The sequence below is a fragment of the Eleutherodactylus coqui genome, chromosome 10 (genome assembly GCF_035609145.1).
Source record: "Eleutherodactylus coqui strain aEleCoq1 chromosome 10, aEleCoq1.hap1, whole genome shotgun sequence".
NCBI lineage: Eukaryota > Metazoa > Chordata > Amphibia > Anura > Eleutherodactylidae > Eleutherodactylus > Eleutherodactylus coqui.
Window position 1 is genome coordinate 17,842,231 of NC_089846.1, and position 21,005 is coordinate 17,863,235.

Genomic DNA, 21,005 nt, shown 5'->3' on the forward strand with positions numbered 1-21,005 from the left:
GCTGCGATTTGTTTCCCGCATCGCATCACGTGGTCATGCTAGAAAACATTGCTTATATGTAAGACCCCATTCAAAAGATTGGTGATTCTGACATCCATGTGAAGACAGAGAGTGTTTTGGTGGAGTTATCCTTAATAACACATTTACCATTATTCCTGCAGCCCTTAAAGGGGTTGTCTGCTTTAGACAATCCCTATTTGTTAGAAAGATCTTATAGTACATTGATCGCATTGTGCACCACTGCTTGGGCCCCGCCCCTCTGTGGTCAACAAGTGGTCAATTTCCCTGCAGTGCCCCCATAGGCAAAGTGAAGCATTGCACAGTTCCCATTGAAATAATTTGGTTGTCCATGTAATGTGGCCGGTTTTGTAGGCCGGTACATCCGTATCTTATATACTTTGGGTGTCACTTATATGAAATATTTTCTGGATGTCATTCTAGGTCTGAGAAAATATGTGGCATATGCACTTAATCATATGCCTGCCTTGTGATATAATGACCGCTGCTACTTATTAATCCGGATTACACATTCTTACAGACCATACACCAATGTCTAAAGAAAAGACATGTATTTCTAGGTCTACATTTTTATGTATTCTGGAGATTTCACCATAAAGCCGGTTTCAGGCGAACGTATTTTAACTCCGTATTTTCCCTGTGATTTGCAGACCGTAATACGGAGCTAATGAATATCTAAGTATCTATTCACGAGGCTGTGAGTGCGACATTAAGCCGTGAATCACAGCACGATCAACATGTGAATTCCCCGCAGATGTTAGGTGTTTTTATGTCAAAATTGCCTTGCATCATTTTGGGTAAGAAGCGAGTCTCCATTGCAGCTGATAGCCGTGACGGAGGATTGCGGAGTTTCTCCCATTGTTTTCAATGGGAGACCTCGCACCGCATGCATCTAGCAAAGGGCGCGATGCTGCCGCCAGCCCCATTGAAAACATCAGGTGGTGTGATGCAAGAGCATGCACAAAGATAGGACATGTCACGATTTGTTTCCTGCATCGCGAACACATCGCTCATGTGTTTGACCTCATTTAAAAGAATGGGGTTCATATTCATGTAAGATTTGTGTGTCTACACAAAGGTGTCTCCAAACGTAAATGGAATTCAGTTTTTAAAAAAACATTTTCATATACCCTATTAGAGAATTCTGAGTTAAGGCATGGGGCCTTTTGAACCGTAGGGCAAATGTTGCATGTGCATCGAGCCCCCTGGTTGCACCAGGCCTACTGCCAGCTTCACCAATTACAACTGTATCTGTATTCAACGGATACAGTTGGAAAGTATTGAGGAGGTTAAAACATAATAAACAGCTATACTAACCTACTGCATGTCTCCACCACTAAGTCCCCACTCACTTCCAGGCCAGCGGTCATGTGCCCATGGAAACACATGACCGCTGGCAGCCAATTACTGTATTTGGTACTCATTGAGGCCAGTGATTGGCTGCAGCAGTCACATGCTTAGAGGGGCATGTGACTGCTGGGCCCAGAGGTAAGCGGAGACCGTTGAAAACCATGTTGGGCCTGGATTAGGTGAGTATAAGTGTTATAAGGGTTTTATTGCCTCAACAACAAAAAAATTAGGGCCGGGGTGACGGTAGGGGAGGTGGCGGTCCTGTTTTAATAACCATGCAGTTCTTGACTATAGTAGAGATCGATTACAGAGGGCACCTCGTGCTCTGAAGGGCCATCCTGTATTACACAGACAGCCCATTGATTTGAATGAACACTGTGTAATACTTCATTTCCTCTATAGGGGCGCTGCAAGGAAATCAAATATTTTCTGAATTTTGCCCCCAGATTACTGTATGTCTCAGCTGAGGGAGATTTTGGGATCGGTTTACTGTCATGGAAAGCTTCTACCAAGTAGGGATTGTCTAAAGTGGACAACCTCTTAGGAGCATTGTCCCATATAGCAGGACCTGGGCAGCCGTGGGGTAGACTCACTGCAACTGGAAACCACTAGGACATGCAAGTTAGGTATACCTGCAACACCGTCTGGCCATTATCAATCAACATTCAATTAATAATCAGTCTTGAAAACTTTACATATGTGAAAACTGAACAAAATCTCATCTCCGCGTAGATTTTGGCTGCAGCAAAGCCATTGTTTTGTACAGTCGGCTTCTGCTCCATGGAACCGGACCAGTAAGCTCAACTCCACTGAGTAGCTAAAGATGCCTTTAAAGTCAGGCTAGTAGTTGTCTTACAACTCTCCATACTCCATCATGTACGGCAATTTCTTCTTCACCCCTGACGACCTTACAAGCTCGTCTATAACTGGAAGGGAGAAGACAGACACCTCTTTGCCAGATATTGCAGTCTGGACGGTTTCAGTATGAAATCAGTAAAACATTATCCGTGAATCCAGGTTTTGTTACAGCCTGACATATATTTTTGGTTGGCTCCCAACTTGACGGCTTTTACCTGTTGACTCAATCTTGGAAAATAGCACCCAGTTGGGAGAATGTTGCGTTGTAGCCAAGCAACCTGGCGGCCCGGTCTCATAATTCAGTCCTCCCGATGCAGCGCAGGGATCCCCCGGGCCTATGGATTTACATGTCATTTGTTTTACTTTGATTGCAAACCAAAACACTTCATGCTTACCCAAGCAAACAGCACTGGGCACCGGCCCAAATCAGCGCAGCTTGTAGCTAAAAATATATGTCTAGAGAGGAATGTGCGCGTTACCCAGTGAGATAAGAGCCGTCTATTTATTAAATAACCAAGTGCTGCGTTATATTATTACACCAGCTGGCCGTGCAGATGGAAGGAGGAAGGCTTCACAAGTTTATTATCTTGATCCTATGCTGTTTGTTGAGGCTCTATGTAACGATTACAGTAGTTTCTTGCTCTCTATAGCTACAATGTTCATTCACTTGGATACAGACAAATGCTACCCTGTTTCCCTGAAAATAAGACATACCCTGAAAATAAGACATAGCATGATTTTTCAGCATTTTTGAGGATGCAAAATGATTTTTCAGGCTTTTTGAGGATGCTTGAAATATAAGCCCTACTCCAAAATTAAGCCCTGCTAACAGTTAATTTAAAAAGTCAATTTAAATAGTGTCCAGGCAGCTATACATGTAAAAAAGATAAACCCTTTTGAACAAAAATTAATATTTATATAAGACACTGTCTTATTTTCGGGGGAAACACGGTAGAGATGGTATCACAAGGCAAGACAATAAAACAGCTTTGCCTTTTGGTAGTATTAGGCCTAATGCCCATGTCCATCGCATCGGAATCAGACCCGGCGCCCCCCAGAGACCCTATACTCACCTCCCCGGATCCGCCGCAGGTGTCTGGCCCAGCAAGCATGCGCAGTGCAGCATATAACGCGCCGGCGCTGGGCTGTGACGCGGATTCCTGCAATTCTTCTGCAGTTCCCACTGCGCGGAATATCGCAGGACGGACGTCTCCCATTGACTGCGATTTTCCGTACAAAATAGAACATGCTGCGATTCTTCCCCGTGAGCGGAAAATCGCAGTTGATTTCCGCTCGTGGTCAGGGGAGAATCATTTAACATGGCAGGTCTATAGGCGGACATTGCTGCGGAATTTCCGTCGGGTGTCTGACCGCGAATTCTACAGCGATAATCCGTCCGTGGGCATTCGGCCTTAGGTCAGTTTTACATCTACGTTGAAACCTCCAGTTAGAGGATCTGCTGCAGATCCGGCTCCAAATATGCATGCAGCACTTTTTCTTCAGTACAAAAGCGGAGTAGCTGAGTGGAAAGCGAACGGACACCATTGTAGTCAATGGGGTCCGATCGGCGCTGTTTAGTTTGGTCTTGAGACGGAGCAGGAAAGCAGAAAATCCCAGAGTACAGGTGTGAAACCACCCTTACATGCCTAAAAAGCACAAAACGTACACTTCTCCAAGGGTGTATGCAGAACTCCTAGGAGCCCCAATATAGTATAGTATATCTTGGAGTTGCATCTTTCACACATAGAGCTCTCAATCTGCTGCTTCCCTGTATACATTGAGATAAATGATAAAAATCATGTTGCCTGCAGACACCACTGGGGGGAGCTCACGAGATATGCTAGATAGTGAGCTCCCCCTAGTAGTAAATGCAGAAGCATAACTAGGCCTTCCTCCCACCATTTACAATACTGGTGTCTTCCTATAGAGCAATATTTCCCAAACGCCTGTCCTCACGACTCCCCAAACAGGTCATATTTTGAGGATATCCTATAAAGAGAACACCTGTGGCAATTTTTGCGGCAGAGACAATAATGACAACACCCATGTAATTCTAATGAAATTCTGATACCATGACTTGTTGGGGGTTGTAACGACCTGAGTTTGGGAAACATTGCTCGTGCTTCCCTGACTCTTTCCTCATCCTGCAGCGTCACCATGGAAGGCAGTGTCTATGTGCTGGGCGATGTGTACACCTCACTCTCACCCGTGTGAATATGACCTGTCTATATATGGGCAATGATATCAGAGGAGCTCCCCAGAGGCACCCGTTTAATGGCCCTCAGTGACAGAGGCCATACAGTTAATAGATACTTCTTTTTTACAGGACAACACAGGATGGAATAAAGTAGTGTACTATGCTTTCCATACTGTAAAAAATGGTACCCCTTATGGAAACCAACCTGACAGAGACCAAAGTACATTCCATGGCAGGGGTGTAACTAAAGGCTCAAGGGCCCAAGTGCAAAAGTTTAGCTCACTCCCCCACCACCTTCTGTACCTGTACCCATACCTATCCCGTGCTGCCTACAGCTGCAAAACAAATTTACATACATGATTTAGCCCCTTGGCGCAACCTTTCCAAACATGACTGATATTGTGCTCACCAGCATGCGATTTCACCGTGGATGCGAGGCATTTTGTATCCAAAATATCTCGCATCACTCCAAGGAAGTAGAGATCTTCCCTCACGACCACCAATGGAGGAACCTTGCCTCGAATCACGTGTACCTAGTACGTGGTGTGTTGCTGCCGCTACCACCATTGGGGGCAATGGGAGATGCGAGGGCTTGCACAATGTTATGGCTGCAGAGACCTTATATCGCCTGTATATAATTATATATGTACAGCTGCTATAAGTTATACATCTCCTGTATATTTTCCAGCAGGATAATGCTCGGCCGCACACATAAGGGGGTCACAGGAGCCCCCACAACATTGTCACACTTCCATGGCTGCCCGGTTGCCAGATTTATCATCAATAGAACATGTATGGGACCATCTGGGACGCCAACTTAATCACTTACTTATATCTATGTTACAATCACCCATAGAAAGTTTTATCCCGACAACTTCTAGGGGAGGAATTGTTTTACAATGAGTGTATTCATACAGAGGAGATAAGGGCACACTGACACTGTACACTTGGTCTCCAGGAGCAGCAGAATGAGGACTTCATCATCCGCCTATGCTCTGCTGCGTGCACAGCGTCGACATCCCCTCCACCTCTCCTCTCCTCCTCCTCCAACAGCCACACACTGCCGGCCACACCAATCACAGGGCCGGCAGGAAATGCACTCAGCCTGAATTTTGTATATGGCGGGGGCCTCTGGACCCCCCCAGCACAAGGGCTGGGTTGCAATTGCGACCTCTAGTGGTACACTTATGCTTCTTGGTCTCTATGTGGCAATAGAGTCTTATGGATACTTTTAGCTTTTCTAAACATAGTCCAAAAACACAGTTTGAATGCATCCTTCTAAAATTTGGTGCACTTCTAGCTGTCTGATACATCAGAAATTGATGACAGCTAAATTTGTTCGGCTTGGGTGGCCCCGCCGCCCCCTCCCTTCCCCCAGACTGTCACTTTTTAGACAACTTGTGAGGACAGTGAAGAAAGATACAACTTGTGCAAAAATAGGAGCCCTTCTTTTACATCACAACTGTGGCACATGGCACTTATTAAACCCCCCCTATAGCTGTGTTACAGGAAGCAGTTTAGTGCGGGGACTCCTCCCACCGGGGGCCCCATAGAAATTACCTTGTTCTAAACGTGGAACGTCTTTCAAGTCCCATCAATGCCCCAATTAAGTAGTGAGCTAATTGCCACCACAAGAAGTGGGCTGAATTGCAATTTCAGAAACGACCTGTACAGAAAAAGTGGCGCTGTTTCTAGAAGAAAGCAGCTATGTTTTTTTTCTATTCTCTTTCAACCCATTGATAACAATCATGTAATCTATAGGCTCTGACATGAGGACGGCGCAGTCTGCATTGCTTCTATCTGACCAAGCCACAATTTTGTAAGCAAAGTAGTGAAGTCACCACTTGGCTTAATCTTACCTTAAATCTTTAAATAAGGGAATCAAGCACATATATTGCGGCTCAGAGCCAGGAGACATGTTATGGTTTATTTTATAGACTAACGTAATAAGGAATCCTCCGGCAGGTCCAAGAATCCCCTGACATTAGGCTGCTAATCACAGTAGAAGGCTCCACCCTTGCAAAGTATCCCGGATTGCAGGATGTACATGCTAAGTAGCGCACAATTTATAGAACATATATCTTTCCATTTTCAAGACGTAAACTAGAATTGTGTTGATTTTTTAATATAAAACATCTGTATTTTGCACCGAAGTTAAAACCTTCAAACTTCGTCACAGACACATCACCACCTGCAGGTCAAAAGAATGTACTACATCATGCTGTATTAATGGGGGAAAACTAAATATAAATATTTGTGAACATTCTGTCCAGATCGTAGATTTGCTGTCCAATGCATTGCAGAGGAAAATTAGAAATCACTGACCGTTAGTCCCTTCCAAGAGGGCTACATTGTTGCTGCAAGGCCAAAGATCATTCATGAGAAGGAAATCTATCAATGAGACGGTGAAGTTTTTGGCTATTGTTTTCCAGTTTCATCTTGATCTCTCTGTCATGCATGGTAAGAATTACATCTTACAGTACAGAGGTTTTCGGTCTTATCCTTCTAAGTTTCTTTCACATTCGGCATTAGTACTTTATTTCACTTATTTGCATCAAGACCAGACAATACAGAAGAGGTAAGATATAGCAACATGGGCTTGCAGGCAATATATGTGGTACCTCAGTGCTGTTGCAGATAATTAAATCAAGGAATTGAATCATCAGATCATAAGGACTGTAGTTCAGTGAATGGCCCCATTGGTTGGTTCCTGTTGGATGTTGGCACTTGTTTAACAAATGGAGCGAATATTTACCCATACCACCATGGGTCTTCAAGCCCAGTGGACCCTGGCATCTGCCTAGCTTTGCCTGGTGCTCATCTGCTCGTATTCACCCGTAGTATCTTCTCACCTGGTAGAGGTGTTTCTCATGGAAAAACCTGTCCCTCTTTCCAACCACCTGTCAGAAAAGAAGAGCGCTTCAGCACAGGGCTGTTTGTGTGGCTCTGATTGAAGTGAATGAGAGCTACAGAATCGGAGTAGCACAGTCCCCAAGTTACGGAAAAAGTGTAGCATGCTGTGCTTCACTGTTTCCAAAGCTCCCATTCACTTCAATGTGAACTACGCAAACAGCCCTGCGCTAAAGCGATATTCCGTTTTCATAATTAAAGGTCAGGTAGCCGGTAACTATAACAGCGGATTAGCTGAGATGGGAATACCCCTTTAAGTTTTGCATCACAGGTTTTCAAATGTGAGATGGAAAAGTGCCTCTGTAGTGCCACCTATTGGAAGGTAGCTTCCCTATAAGTCAATGTCCGACCTTTTAACAGGCCTTGCAATATGATTGAGAATTCAAGCCAAACCAGAGTCTACTCCATGATCAGACATTTTCCATCTCTGATTTGCATACCTTATTTCCCAGGGAGCTTTGCATGGCTTATAAATCTCCCGATGCCTCCAGATCTCTGCTTTTGTTCTACAATCTGCCGTTGGGAACACTATGTTGCCCCCTCAACCAGCACACTATGCATAAGAAGATTTTTGCAGGAAATGACTAACTAGAACGTGTTTTATAAATGTTTCATAGTTAACCTGACGCTTTCTAAGATAACGTTCTTGTTAGTGTCTGTCTTATGTTAGAGGCATTCCTTTAAACAATGCTGTGTTGTTGATGAGGTTGTAGATGGTATCTGGATCCCTCGTGTACAGTGGGAAGACATGATGCTGAGCTCTGGGTCTGTACATGTCACGACATTAACATAGTGAAAGAGAAGAAATAAACTGAGCGCAGAATACGCTGAGATCACAGTACATACAATTCTATCATTAGATATTGGAAAGCAGAAGGAGCTAAGCAGTGAGCTGGGATATGTAGAAGGAACTTCCTATATTATTGGGAAGTTCAAGACAATGACACGCTGACACTTGGGGTGCAGGACAATGACACATTGATATCTGGGGTACAGGACAATGACACATTGATATCTGGGGTACAGGACAATGACACACTGATATCTGGGGTACAGGACAATGACACACTGATATCTGGGGTACAGGAGAATGACATACTGATACTTGGGGCACAGGACAATGACACATTGATATCTGGGGTACAGGATAATGACATACTGACACTTGCGGTACAAGACAATAACATGCTGACAACTGGGGTGAAGGACAATGACACATTGATATCTGGGGTACAGGATAATGACACACTGACACTTGCGGTACAAGACAATGACATGCTGACACTTGGGGTGCAGAACAAGGACACATTGATATCTGGGGTACAGGATAATGACACCCTGACACTTAGGGTACAGGACAATGATTGGCTGACACTGTATATAGAGCAATGACACCCTGACACTTAGGGTGCAGGATAATGACACCCTGATACTTGAGGGACAGGACAATGACTTGCTGTCACTTGGGGTACAGAGCAAAGACACCCTGACACTTTGGGTATAGTACTATGACACACTGATATTAGAGGTACAGTACAATGACACACTGACACTTTGGGTACAGTACTACTGGTATGACACACTATACTTTGGGTACAGTACTGCTGGTATGACACACTATACTTTGGGTACAGTACTACTGGTATGACACACTGACACTTTGGGTACAGTACTGCTGGTATGACACACTGACACTTTGGGTACAGTACTACTGGTATGACACACTGACACTTTGGGTATAGTACTATGACACACTGATATTAGAGGTACAGTACAATGACACACTGACACTTTGGGTACAGTACTACTGGTATGACACACTATACTTTGGGTACAGTACTGCTGGTATGACACACTATACTTTGGGTACAGTACTGCTGGTATGACACACTATACTTTGGGTACAGTACTACTGGTATGACACACTGACACTTTGGGTACAGTACTACTGGTATGACACACTATACTTTGGGTACAGTACTACTGGTATGACACACTATACTTTGGGTACAGTACTGCTGGTATGACACACTATACTTTGGGTACAGTACTGCTGGTATGACACACTGACACTTTGGGTACAGTACTGCTGGTATGACACACTGACACTTTGGGTACAGTACTACTGGTATGACACACTATACTTTGGGTACAGTACTACTGGTATGACACACTATACTTTGGGTACAGTACTACTGGTATGACACACTATACTTTGGGTACAGTACTGCTGGTATGACACACTGACACTTTGGGTATAGTACTATGACACACTGACACTTTGGGTATAGTACTATGACACACTGACACTTTGGGTACAGTACTACTGGTATGACACACTATACTTTGGGTACAGTACTGCTGGTATGACACACTATACTTTGGGTACAGTACTACTGGTATGACACACTATACTTTGGGTACAGTACTACTGGTATGACACACTGACATTTGAGGTACAGTACAATGACACACTGACACTTTGGGTACAGTACTACTGGTATGACACACTGACACTTTGGGTACAGTACTACTGGTATGACACACTATACTTTGGGTACAGTACTACTGGTATGACACACTGACATTAGAGGTACAGTACTACTGGTATGACACACTGACACTTTGGGTACAGTACTACTGGTATGACACACTGACACTTTGGGTACAGTACTACTGGTATGACACACTATACTTTGGGTACAGTACTACTGGTATGACACACTATACTTTGGGTACAGTACTACTGGTATGACACACTGACATTAGAGGTACAGTACTACTGGTATGACACACTATACTTTGGGTACAGTACTGCTGGTATGACACACTATACTTTGGGTACAGTACTACTGGTATGACACACTGACACTTTGGGTACAGTACTGCTGGTATGACACACTATACTTTGGGTACAGTACTGCTGGTATGACACACTGACACTTTGGGTACAGTACTGCTGGTATGACACACTATACTTTGGGTACAGTACTAATGGTATGACACACTGACATTTGAGGTACAGTACTGCTGGTATGACACACTATACTTTGGGTACAGTACTACTGGTATGACACACTATACTTTGGGTACAGTACTACTGGTATGACACACTGACATTAGAGGTACAGTACTGCTGGTATGACACACTATACTTTGGGTACAGTACTACTGGTATGACACACTGACACTTTGGGTACAGTACTGCTGGTATGACACACTATACTTTGGGTACAGTACTGCTGGTATGACACACTATACTTTGGGTACAGTACTGCTGGTATGACACACTGACACTTTGGGTACAGTACTGCTGGTATGACACACTATACTTTGGGTACAGTACTGCTGGTATGACACACTATACTTTGGGTACCGTACTACTGGTATGACACACTATACTTTGGGTACAGTACTACTGGTATGACACACTGACATTAGAGGTACAGTACTACTGGTATGACATACTGACACTTTGGGTACAGTACTGCTGGTATGACACACTATACTTTGGGTACAGTACTGCTGGTATGACACACTGACACTTTGGGTACAGTACTGCTGGTATGACACACTGACACTTTGGGTACTGTACTGCTGGTATGACACACTATACTTTGGGTACAGTACTGCTGGTATGACACACTGACACTTTGGGTACAGTACTACTGGTATGACACACTATACTTTGGGTACAGTACTACTGGTATGACACACTATACTTTGGGTACAGTACTGCTGGTATGACACACTGACACTTTGGGTACAGTACTGCTGGTATGACACACTATACTTTGGGTACAGTACTGCTGGTATGACACACTGACACTTTGGGTACAGTACTGCTGGTATGACACACTGACACTTTGGGTACAGTACTGCTGGTATGACACACTATACTTTGGGTACAGTACTACTGGTATGACACACTATACTTTGGGTACAGTACTGCTGGTATGACACACTATACTTTGGGTACAGTACTGCTGGTATGACACACTATACTTTGGGTACAGTACTGCTGGTATGACACACTGACACTTTGGGTACAGTACTGCTGGTATGACACACTATACTTTGGGTACAGTACTGCTGGTATGACACACTGACACTTTGGGTACAGTACTGCTGGTATGACACACTGACACTTTGGGTACAGTACTACTGGTATGACACACTGACACTTTGGGTACAGTACTACTGGTATGACACACTATACTTTGGGTACAGTACTACTGGTATGACACACTATACTTTGGGTACAGTACTGCTGGTATGACACACTATACTTTGGGTACAGTACTGCTGGTATGACACACTGACACTTTGGGTACAGTACTGCTGGTATGACACACTGACACTTTGGGTACAGTACTACTGGTATGACACACTATACTTTGGGTACAGTACTACTGGTATGACACACTATACTTTGGGTACAGTACTACTGGTATGACACACTATACTTTGGGTACAGTACTGCTGGTATGACACACTGACACTTTGGGTATAGTACTATGACACACTGACACTTTGGGTATAGTACTACTGGTATGACACACTATACTTTGGGTACAGTACTGCTGGTATGACACACTATACTTTGGGTACAGTACTACTGGTATGACACACTATACTTTGGGTACAGTACTACTGGTATGACACACTATACTTTGGGTACAGTACTACTGGTATGACACACTGACATTTGAGGTACAGTACAATGACACACTATACTTTGGGTACAGTACTACTGGTATGACACACTATACTTTGGGTACAGTACTACTGGTATGACACACTGACATTTGAGGTACAGTACAATGACACACTGACACTTTGGGTACAGTACTACTGGTATGACACACTGACACTTTGGGTACAGTACTACTGGTATGACACACTATACTTTGGGTACAGTACTACTGGTATGACACACTGACATTAGAGGTACAGTACTACTGGTATGACACACTGACACTTTGGGTACAGTACTACTGGTATGACACACTGACACTTTGGGTACAGTACTACTGGTATGACACACTATACTTTGGGTACAGTACTACTGGTATGACACACTATACTTTGGGTACAGTACTACTGGTATGACACACTGACATTAGAGGTACAGTACTACTGGTATGACACACTATACTTTGGGTACAGTACTGCTGGTATGACACACTATACTTTGGGTACAGTACTACTGGTATGACACACTGACACTTTGGGTACAGTACTGCTGGTATGACACACTATACTTTGGGTACAGTACTGCTGGTATGACACACTGACACTTTGGGTACAGTACTGCTGGTATGACACACTATACTTTGGGTACAGTACTAATGGTATGACACACTGACATTTGAGGTACAGTACTGCTGGTATGACACACTATACTTTGGGTACAGTACTACTGGTATGACACACTATACTTTGGGTACAGTACTACTGGTATGACACACTGACATTAGAGGTACAGTACTGCTGGTATGACACACTATACTTTGGGTACAGTACTACTGGTATGACACACTGACACTTTGGGTACAGTACTGCTGGTATGACACACTATACTTTGGGTACAGTACTGCTGGTATGACACACTATACTTTGGGTACAGTACTGCTGGTATGACACACTGACACTTTGGGTACAGTACTGCTGGTATGACACACTATACTTTGGGTACAGTACTGCTGGTATGACACACTATACTTTGGGTACAGTACTACTGGTATGACACACTATACTTTGGGTACAGTACTACTGGTATGACACACTGACATTAGAGGTACAGTACTACTGGTATGACATACTGACACTTTGGGTACAGTACTGCTGGTATGACACACTATACTTTGGGTACAGTACTGCTGGTATGACACACTGACACTTTGGGTACAGTACTGCTGGTATGACACACTGACACTTTGGGTACAGTACTGCTGGTATGACACACTGACACTTTGGGTACAGTACTGCTGGTATGACACACTGACACTTTGGGTACAGTACTGCTGGTATGACACACTGACACTTTGGGTACAGTACTACTGGTATGACACACTATACTTTGGGTACAGTACTGCTGGTATGACACACTATACTTTGGGTACAGTACTGCTGGTATGACACACTATACTTTGGGTACAGTACTGCTGGTATGACACACTGACACTTTGGGTACAGTACTGCTGGTATGACACACTATACTTTGGGTACAGTACTGCTGGTATGACACACTGACACTTTGGGTACAGTACTGCTGGTATGACACACTGACACTTTGGGTACAGTACTACTGGTATGACACACTGACACTTTGGGTACAGTACTACTGGTATGACACACTATACTTTGGGTACAGTACTACTGGTATGACACACTATACTTTGGGTACAGTACTGCTGGTATGACACACTATACTTTGGGTACAGTACTGCTGGTATGACACACTGACACTTTGGGTACAGTACTGCTGGTATGACACACTGACACTTTGGGTACAGTACTACTGGTATGACACACTATACTTTGGGTACAGTACTACTGGTATGACACACTATACTTTGGGTACAGTACTGCTGGTATGACACACTGACACTTTGGGTATAGTACTATGACACACTGACACTTTGGGTATAGTACTATGACACACTGACACTTTGGGTACAGTACTACTGGTATGACACACTATACTTTGGGTACAGTACTGCTGGTATGACACACTATACTTTGGGTACAGTACTACTGGTATGACACACTATACTTTGGGTACAGTACTACTGGTATGACACACTATACTTTGGGTACAGTACTACTGGTATGACACACTGACATTTGAGGTACAGTACAATGACACACTGACACTTTGGGTACAGTACTACTGGTATGACACACTGACACTTTGGGTACAGTACTACTGGTATGACACACTATACTTTGGGTACAGTACTACTGGTATGACACACTGACATTAGAGGTACAGTACTACTGGTATGACACACTGACACTTTGGGTACAGTACTACTGGTATGACACACTATACTTTGGGTACAGTACTACTGGTATGACACACTATACTTTGGGTACAGTACTACTGGTATGACACACTGACATTAGAGGTACAGTACTACTGGTATGACACACTATACTTTGGGTACAGTACTGCTGGTATGACACACTATACTTTGGGTACAGTACTACTGGTATGACACACTGACACTTTGGGTACAGTACTGCTGGTATGACACACTATACTTTGGGTACAGTACTACTGGTATGACACACTATACTTTGGGTACAGTACTACTGGTATGACACACTGACATTAGAGGTACAGTACTGCTGGTATGACACACTATACTTTGGGTACAGTACTACTGGTATGACACACTGACACTTTGGGTACAGTACTGCTGGTATGACACACTATACTTTGGGTACAGTACTGCTGGTATGACACACTATACTTTGGGTACAGCACTGCTGGTATGACACACTGACACTTTGGGTACAGTACTGCTGGTATGACACACTATACTTTGGGTACAGTACTGCTGGTATGACACACTATACTTTGGGTACAGTACTACTGGTATGACACACTATACTTTGGGTACAGTACTACTGGTATGACACACTGACATTAGAGGTACAGTACTACTGGTATGACATACTGACACTTTGGGTACAGTACTGCTGGTATGACACACTATACTTTGGGTACAGTACTGCTGGTATGACACACTGACACTTTGGGTACAGTACTGCTGGTATGACACACTGACACTTTGGGTACAGTACTGCTGGTATGACACACTGACACTTTGGGTACAGTACTACTGGTATGACACACTATACTTTGGGTACAGTACTACTGGTATGACACACTATACTTTGGGTACAGTACTGCTGGTATGACACACTGACACTTTGGGTACAGTACTGCTGGTATGACACACTATACTTTGGGTACAGTACTGCTGGTATGACACACTGACACTTTGGGTACAGTACTACTGGTATGACACACTATATTTTGGGTACAGTACTGCTGGTATGACACACTGACACTTTGGGTACAGTACTGCTGGTATGACACACTGACACTTTGGGTACAGTACTACTGGTATGACACACTATACTTTGGGTACAGTACTAATGGTATGACACACTATACTTTGGGTACAGTACTACTGGTATGACACACTATACTTTGGGTACAGTACTGCTGGTATGACACACTATACTTTGGGTACAGTACTGCTGGTATGACACACTGACACTTTGGGTACAGTACTACTGGTATGACACACTATACTTTGGGTACAGTACTGCTGGTATGACACACTGACATTTGAGGTACAGTACAATGACACACTGATACTTGGGAGTGACGGGGCAATGATACTAACACTTGGGGTACAGAATAAAGGCACATTAACACTTGTGATGACAGAACAATGACACATCACCACTTCAAGGGGTTGTCCGGTTACTGGACAGCATTCCCCCTATTGCACCCACTGTGCTGAAATACCAAAAGGAGGTGTTCTTACCCACCGCCGTTCTCCCGGGGGTTGTTGTGGAAGATGATGTCACCGGAAATCACCTGACTGCTACAGCGCCACTGCCCCTGGCATCAGTGCTTACATGCTGGGCACCACGATGGCAGACGTTCAGAACGGTGATGCTGTAGCCTCTGATTGGTTACAGTGGTCAGGTGATTTCTGGTGACATCATCTTTCACAACGAACAGTGGGAGGATGACGTAATGTAGCGCTGAATCGCAACGCCAAAGGATGGATAAGTACGGCTCTGTTATTTCAGCACAGTGGGCACTATAGGGGGGATATTCAGCAACCAGACAACCCCTTTAATGATTGCACACTGACACTTGGGGCGCAGCACCATGACACACTGTCACTTTTGGGTGACCTAACAGTTGCATGATGACAATTTGCTACAGGACAATGACACTAAATGTATATAATGATGACACTGACATTTGGGGTACAAATCAATGACACTTTCACTTGATGTACAGAACAATGACATGCTGATACTTGTGGTACGGGACAATGACACACAGACATTTGGGGTACAAGACAAGGACACACCAACACGTAGGATACAGAACAAAGACTCACTGATACTCAAACCCCATAAGCACGCAGTGTCACCGTCACATAGAACGGCAGCTATAGAGCTCTTGTACAATCCCCGCCTTTTCATTCATATATTCTCAGATTACTTCACAACTTCTCAGGGAAAACCTTCCTACTGATTTTGAATGACTTGTCGGATTTTTTTACCTGCCCATCTTAGGTCTTTACCTGTCCCTTACAATGCACAGTATGTCTGTATGTGGGGATGTTGGGTGAAAGTCACATCAGTCAGTCCCTGAAGATGTTACATTAGTTCTTCACTTTGTGGATAGTACTGAAATGATGCTCAAACTATGCACAACCCAAATATGCCACCATGCCCTCCTGCTCCAGCAGATAACATCATAGCTTTTGGGTAGGATCATATTCCTTACCTGCCATTTGTCCAGATCCTGCATCCCAAGAGTCTTCGGGCTCCAAAGATGCAGCACGAGCCAGCGCTGTAAGGAATACCAGTGCTGCCAGCTGGCAGTGCCCCATGGTCATGTCCGTAGTCCTTATGGTAAAATGCATCCAGCTCCGCACTTCTTCACTGGTCAAACATCAAAGTTCATGTAACATTCACAGCTATATAGTTGTCTCTGTAATAGTCCCTGATTTATCTCTATTCTCCATTCCAGATGCACCAGTCCCAACAAACTAAGGGTTCAGCACCCCCTGTTCTGCAGTCCTGAACATCTATCTAATCCTTCCATCAAGATGCATTACACGGGTCAATGCAGTAATATAGTGGTAGTTACTATTTAAATAGGGGTCTCAGATCTTCTCTAGTCAGAAGCTGAAAGCCCAAATCTATTGACACATCTTTCTCTGCAGAGCAGTTCTGAGACTCTGCAGTCCATTCTCAGCTGCATAGACTTAGATACACCCACTGAGGGGGCTCAGCCATTCAAGAGGGGGCTGGGAACAACCCTCTTTCTCAAATTGCTAATGTGCAGGTGGAGGGGAGGTGGGAGCCACCTGTACAGTAGTGGCTGAGCGGATAGATTTAGGAAGGGGCTGAGAACAGCTGTGCTATAGGGGGGCATGCAGAGAGGTTCTAACAATAGTGGAGTCTGCAGGAGTCCTGGATGTGGTGGTAGACATCGCACACCGGACAGGGATACTCATTCCTCTGTGATTAGTGAATTGTGGAAACTGCTTTGTGGTTAGCAGGGACATACCCGAGAGCTGCTGCAATGTCTGACCGTGTAGATCAATTTACAGCCCCTATGTCAGAAACCAAACACATACCTGCAAATTATAAATCCTCCAGTCGCGCTCCGCTGGCGAGATCGGGTTCCGCTGTTTTATCTCTTTCTGGGAAAGCTGGGTGGCATTACATGGCTGCGATTGCAACTTCCACAGAGGCTGTCAAGCCCGCAGACACTCCGCAGCGGATTCACACCGCAAAATCCACCCCATTCGGTTCGGGTTTTAACATACATTTTGGCGTGGGATTCATTCACCCCCTCATTTCAGGAGGCGAAACCCGCTGCCGCTCATTAACATACTGTATGGATTTGGGGCCGATTTTCTTTGAAGAATGTGAATGAAATTTTGAAAATCTTCACTTTTCTGCTATTGTAGATCCTGCGGATTTTCTGTGCGGAGAGTCTACATGGGAACTCTGCACCAAATCCACCCCGTATGAACATATCCTAGGGGCGCATGCACACGGCAGTATTCTGTAAGCCAAAACCAGGAGTCCAAAAGCCGTAAGCAATGCCCATCTGTCCATTATACTTTCTGTATGTTTGTGGCTTACAAAACATTGATGAAAACCACAGAGGTATGAACCAGCTCTGCGGCGGCCCTCATACGGGCCTCTGTAAGAACGCATTGTTTGACAGCGTTTTCGAACACTTTCGATAGTGATTGTAAACGCACCCCATCAATGCAATGGGTGGAGAGGTGCGTTACAAATCGCTGAAACACACTAAAATAGAGCATACAGCGTTCACGAAGTTAGAAACACCGCGCTCCAACTCTCGTCTGAGACGCCCCATTGAAATCAGTCAGTTAGGCCACTCTCACACAGACTGTCGGAAAATGTGTTTCAAATGCAGTGGCTCAATGTCACTATATACAAGGAGATAGACATCTCCTGTATATAATAATATAGACCATGCTAGTATAACCTGGTAATCTCCTGTATATAATGATATAGACCATGCTAGTATAACCTGGTAATCTCCTGTATATAATGATATAGACCATGCTAGTATAACCTGGTAATCTCCTGTATATAATGATATAGACCATGCTAGTATAACCTGGTAATCTCCTGTATATAATGATATAGACCATGCTAGTATAACCTGGTAATCTCCTGTATATAATGATATAGACCATGCGAGTATAACCTGGGAATCTCCTGTATATAAGGATATAGACCATGCTAGTATAACTTGGGAATCTCCTGTATACAATGATATAGACCATGCTGGTATAACCTGGGAATCTCCTGTATATAATTATATAGACCATGCGAGTATAACCCAGGAATCTCCTGTATATAATTATATAGACCATGCTAGTATAACCTGGGAATCTCCTGTATATAATTATATAGACCATGCTAGTATAACCTGGGAATCTCCTGTATATAATGATATAGACCATGCTAGTATAACCTGGGAATCTCCTGTATATAATGATATAGACCATGCTAGTATAACCTGGTAATCTCCTGTATATAATGATATAGACCATGCTAGTATAACCTGGGAATCTCCTGTATATAATGATATAGACCATGCGAGTATAACCTGGGAATCTCCTGTATATAATGATATAGACCATGCGAGTATAACCTGGGAATCTCCTGTATATAAGGATATAGACCATGCTAGTATAACTTGGGAATCTCCTGTATACAATGATATAGACCATGCTGGTATAACCTGGGAATCTCCTGTATATAATGATATAGACCATGCGAGTATAACCCGGGAATCTCCTGTATATAATTATATAGACCATGCTGGTATAACCTGGGAATCTCCTGTATATAATGATATAGACCATGCGAGTATAACCCGGGAATCTCCTGTATATAATTATATAGACCATGCTGGTATAACCTGGGAATCTCCTGTATATAATGATATAGACCATGCGAGTATAACCTGGGAATCTCCTGTATATAATGATATAGACCATGCGAGTATAACCTGGGAATCTCCTGTATATAATTATATAGACCATGCGAGTATAACCCAGGAATCTCCTGTATATAATTATATAGACCATGCTAGTATAACCTGGGAATCTCCTGTATATAATTATATAGACCATGCTAGTATAACCTGGGAATCTCCTGTATATAATGATATAGACCATGCTAGTATAACCTGGGAATCTCCTGTATATAATGATATAGACCATGCTAGTATAACCTGGTAATCTCCTGTATATAATGATATAGACCATGCTAGTATAACCTGGGAATCTCCTGTATATAATGATATAGATCATGCTAGTATAACCTGGGAATCTCCTGTATATAAGGATATAGACCATGTTGGTATAACCTGGGAATCTCCTGTATATCATATAGATCATGCTAGTATAACCCGGGAATCTCCTGTATATAATGATATAGACCATGCGAGTATAACCCGGGAATCTCCTGTATATAATGATATAGACCATGCTGGTATAACCTGGGAATCTCCTGTACATAATGATATAGATCATGCTAGTATTACCCGGGAATCTCCTGTATATAATGATATAGACCATGCTGGTATAACGTGGGAATCTCCTGTATATAATTATATATGTACAACTAGTATAAGTTATACATCTCCTGTATATAGTGATATGGACCATGCTGGTATAACCTGGGTATCTCCTGTATATAATTATATATGTACAGCTGGTATACGTTATAAATCTCCTGTATACAGTGATATGGAGCATGCTGGTATAATCTCGGTATCTCCTGTATATAATTATATATGTACAACTGGTATAAGTTAGACATCTCCTGTATATAGTGATATGGACCATGCTGGTATAACCTGGGTATCTTCTGTATATAATTACATATGTACAGCTGGTATAAGTTCTACATCTCCTGTATATAGTGATATGGACCATGCTGGTATAACCTGGGTATCTCCTGTATATAATTATATATGTACAACTGGTATATGTTATACATCTCCTGTATATAGTGATATGGACCATGCTGGTATAACCTGGGTATCTCCTGTATATAATTATATATGTACAGCTGGTATACGTTATACATCTCCTGTATACAGTGATATGGAGCATGCTGGTATAATCTCGGTATCTCCTGTATATAATTATATATGTACAACTGGTATAAGTTAGACATCTCCTGTATATAGTGATATGGACCATGCTGGTATAACCTGGGTATCTCCTGTATATAATTATATATGTACAGCTGGTATCAGTTATACATCCTGTATATAGTGATATGGAGCATGCTGTTATAAGCTGGGGATCTCCTGTATATAATTATATATGTACATCTG

At 43.2% G+C, this 21,005-nt stretch overlaps 1 protein-coding gene across 2 annotated transcripts in view; it reads right to left on the reverse strand.

Moving 5' to 3' along the window:
- LOC136580124 (collagen alpha-2(I) chain-like) overlaps positions 1-17,293 on the reverse strand; it is a 250,375-nt gene extending 233,082 nt beyond the window's left edge. For both annotated transcript variants that reach the window (XM_066580422.1, XM_066580421.1), the window contains exon 1: positions 16,887-17,293. In XM_066580422.1, the coding sequence (XP_066436519.1) occupies positions 16,887-17,025 (139 nt within the window). In that variant the 5' untranslated portion in view covers positions 17,026-17,293. The remainder of the gene's footprint in view (positions 1-16,886) is intronic.
- Between the last annotated feature and the right edge of the window lie 3,712 nt (positions 17,294-21,005).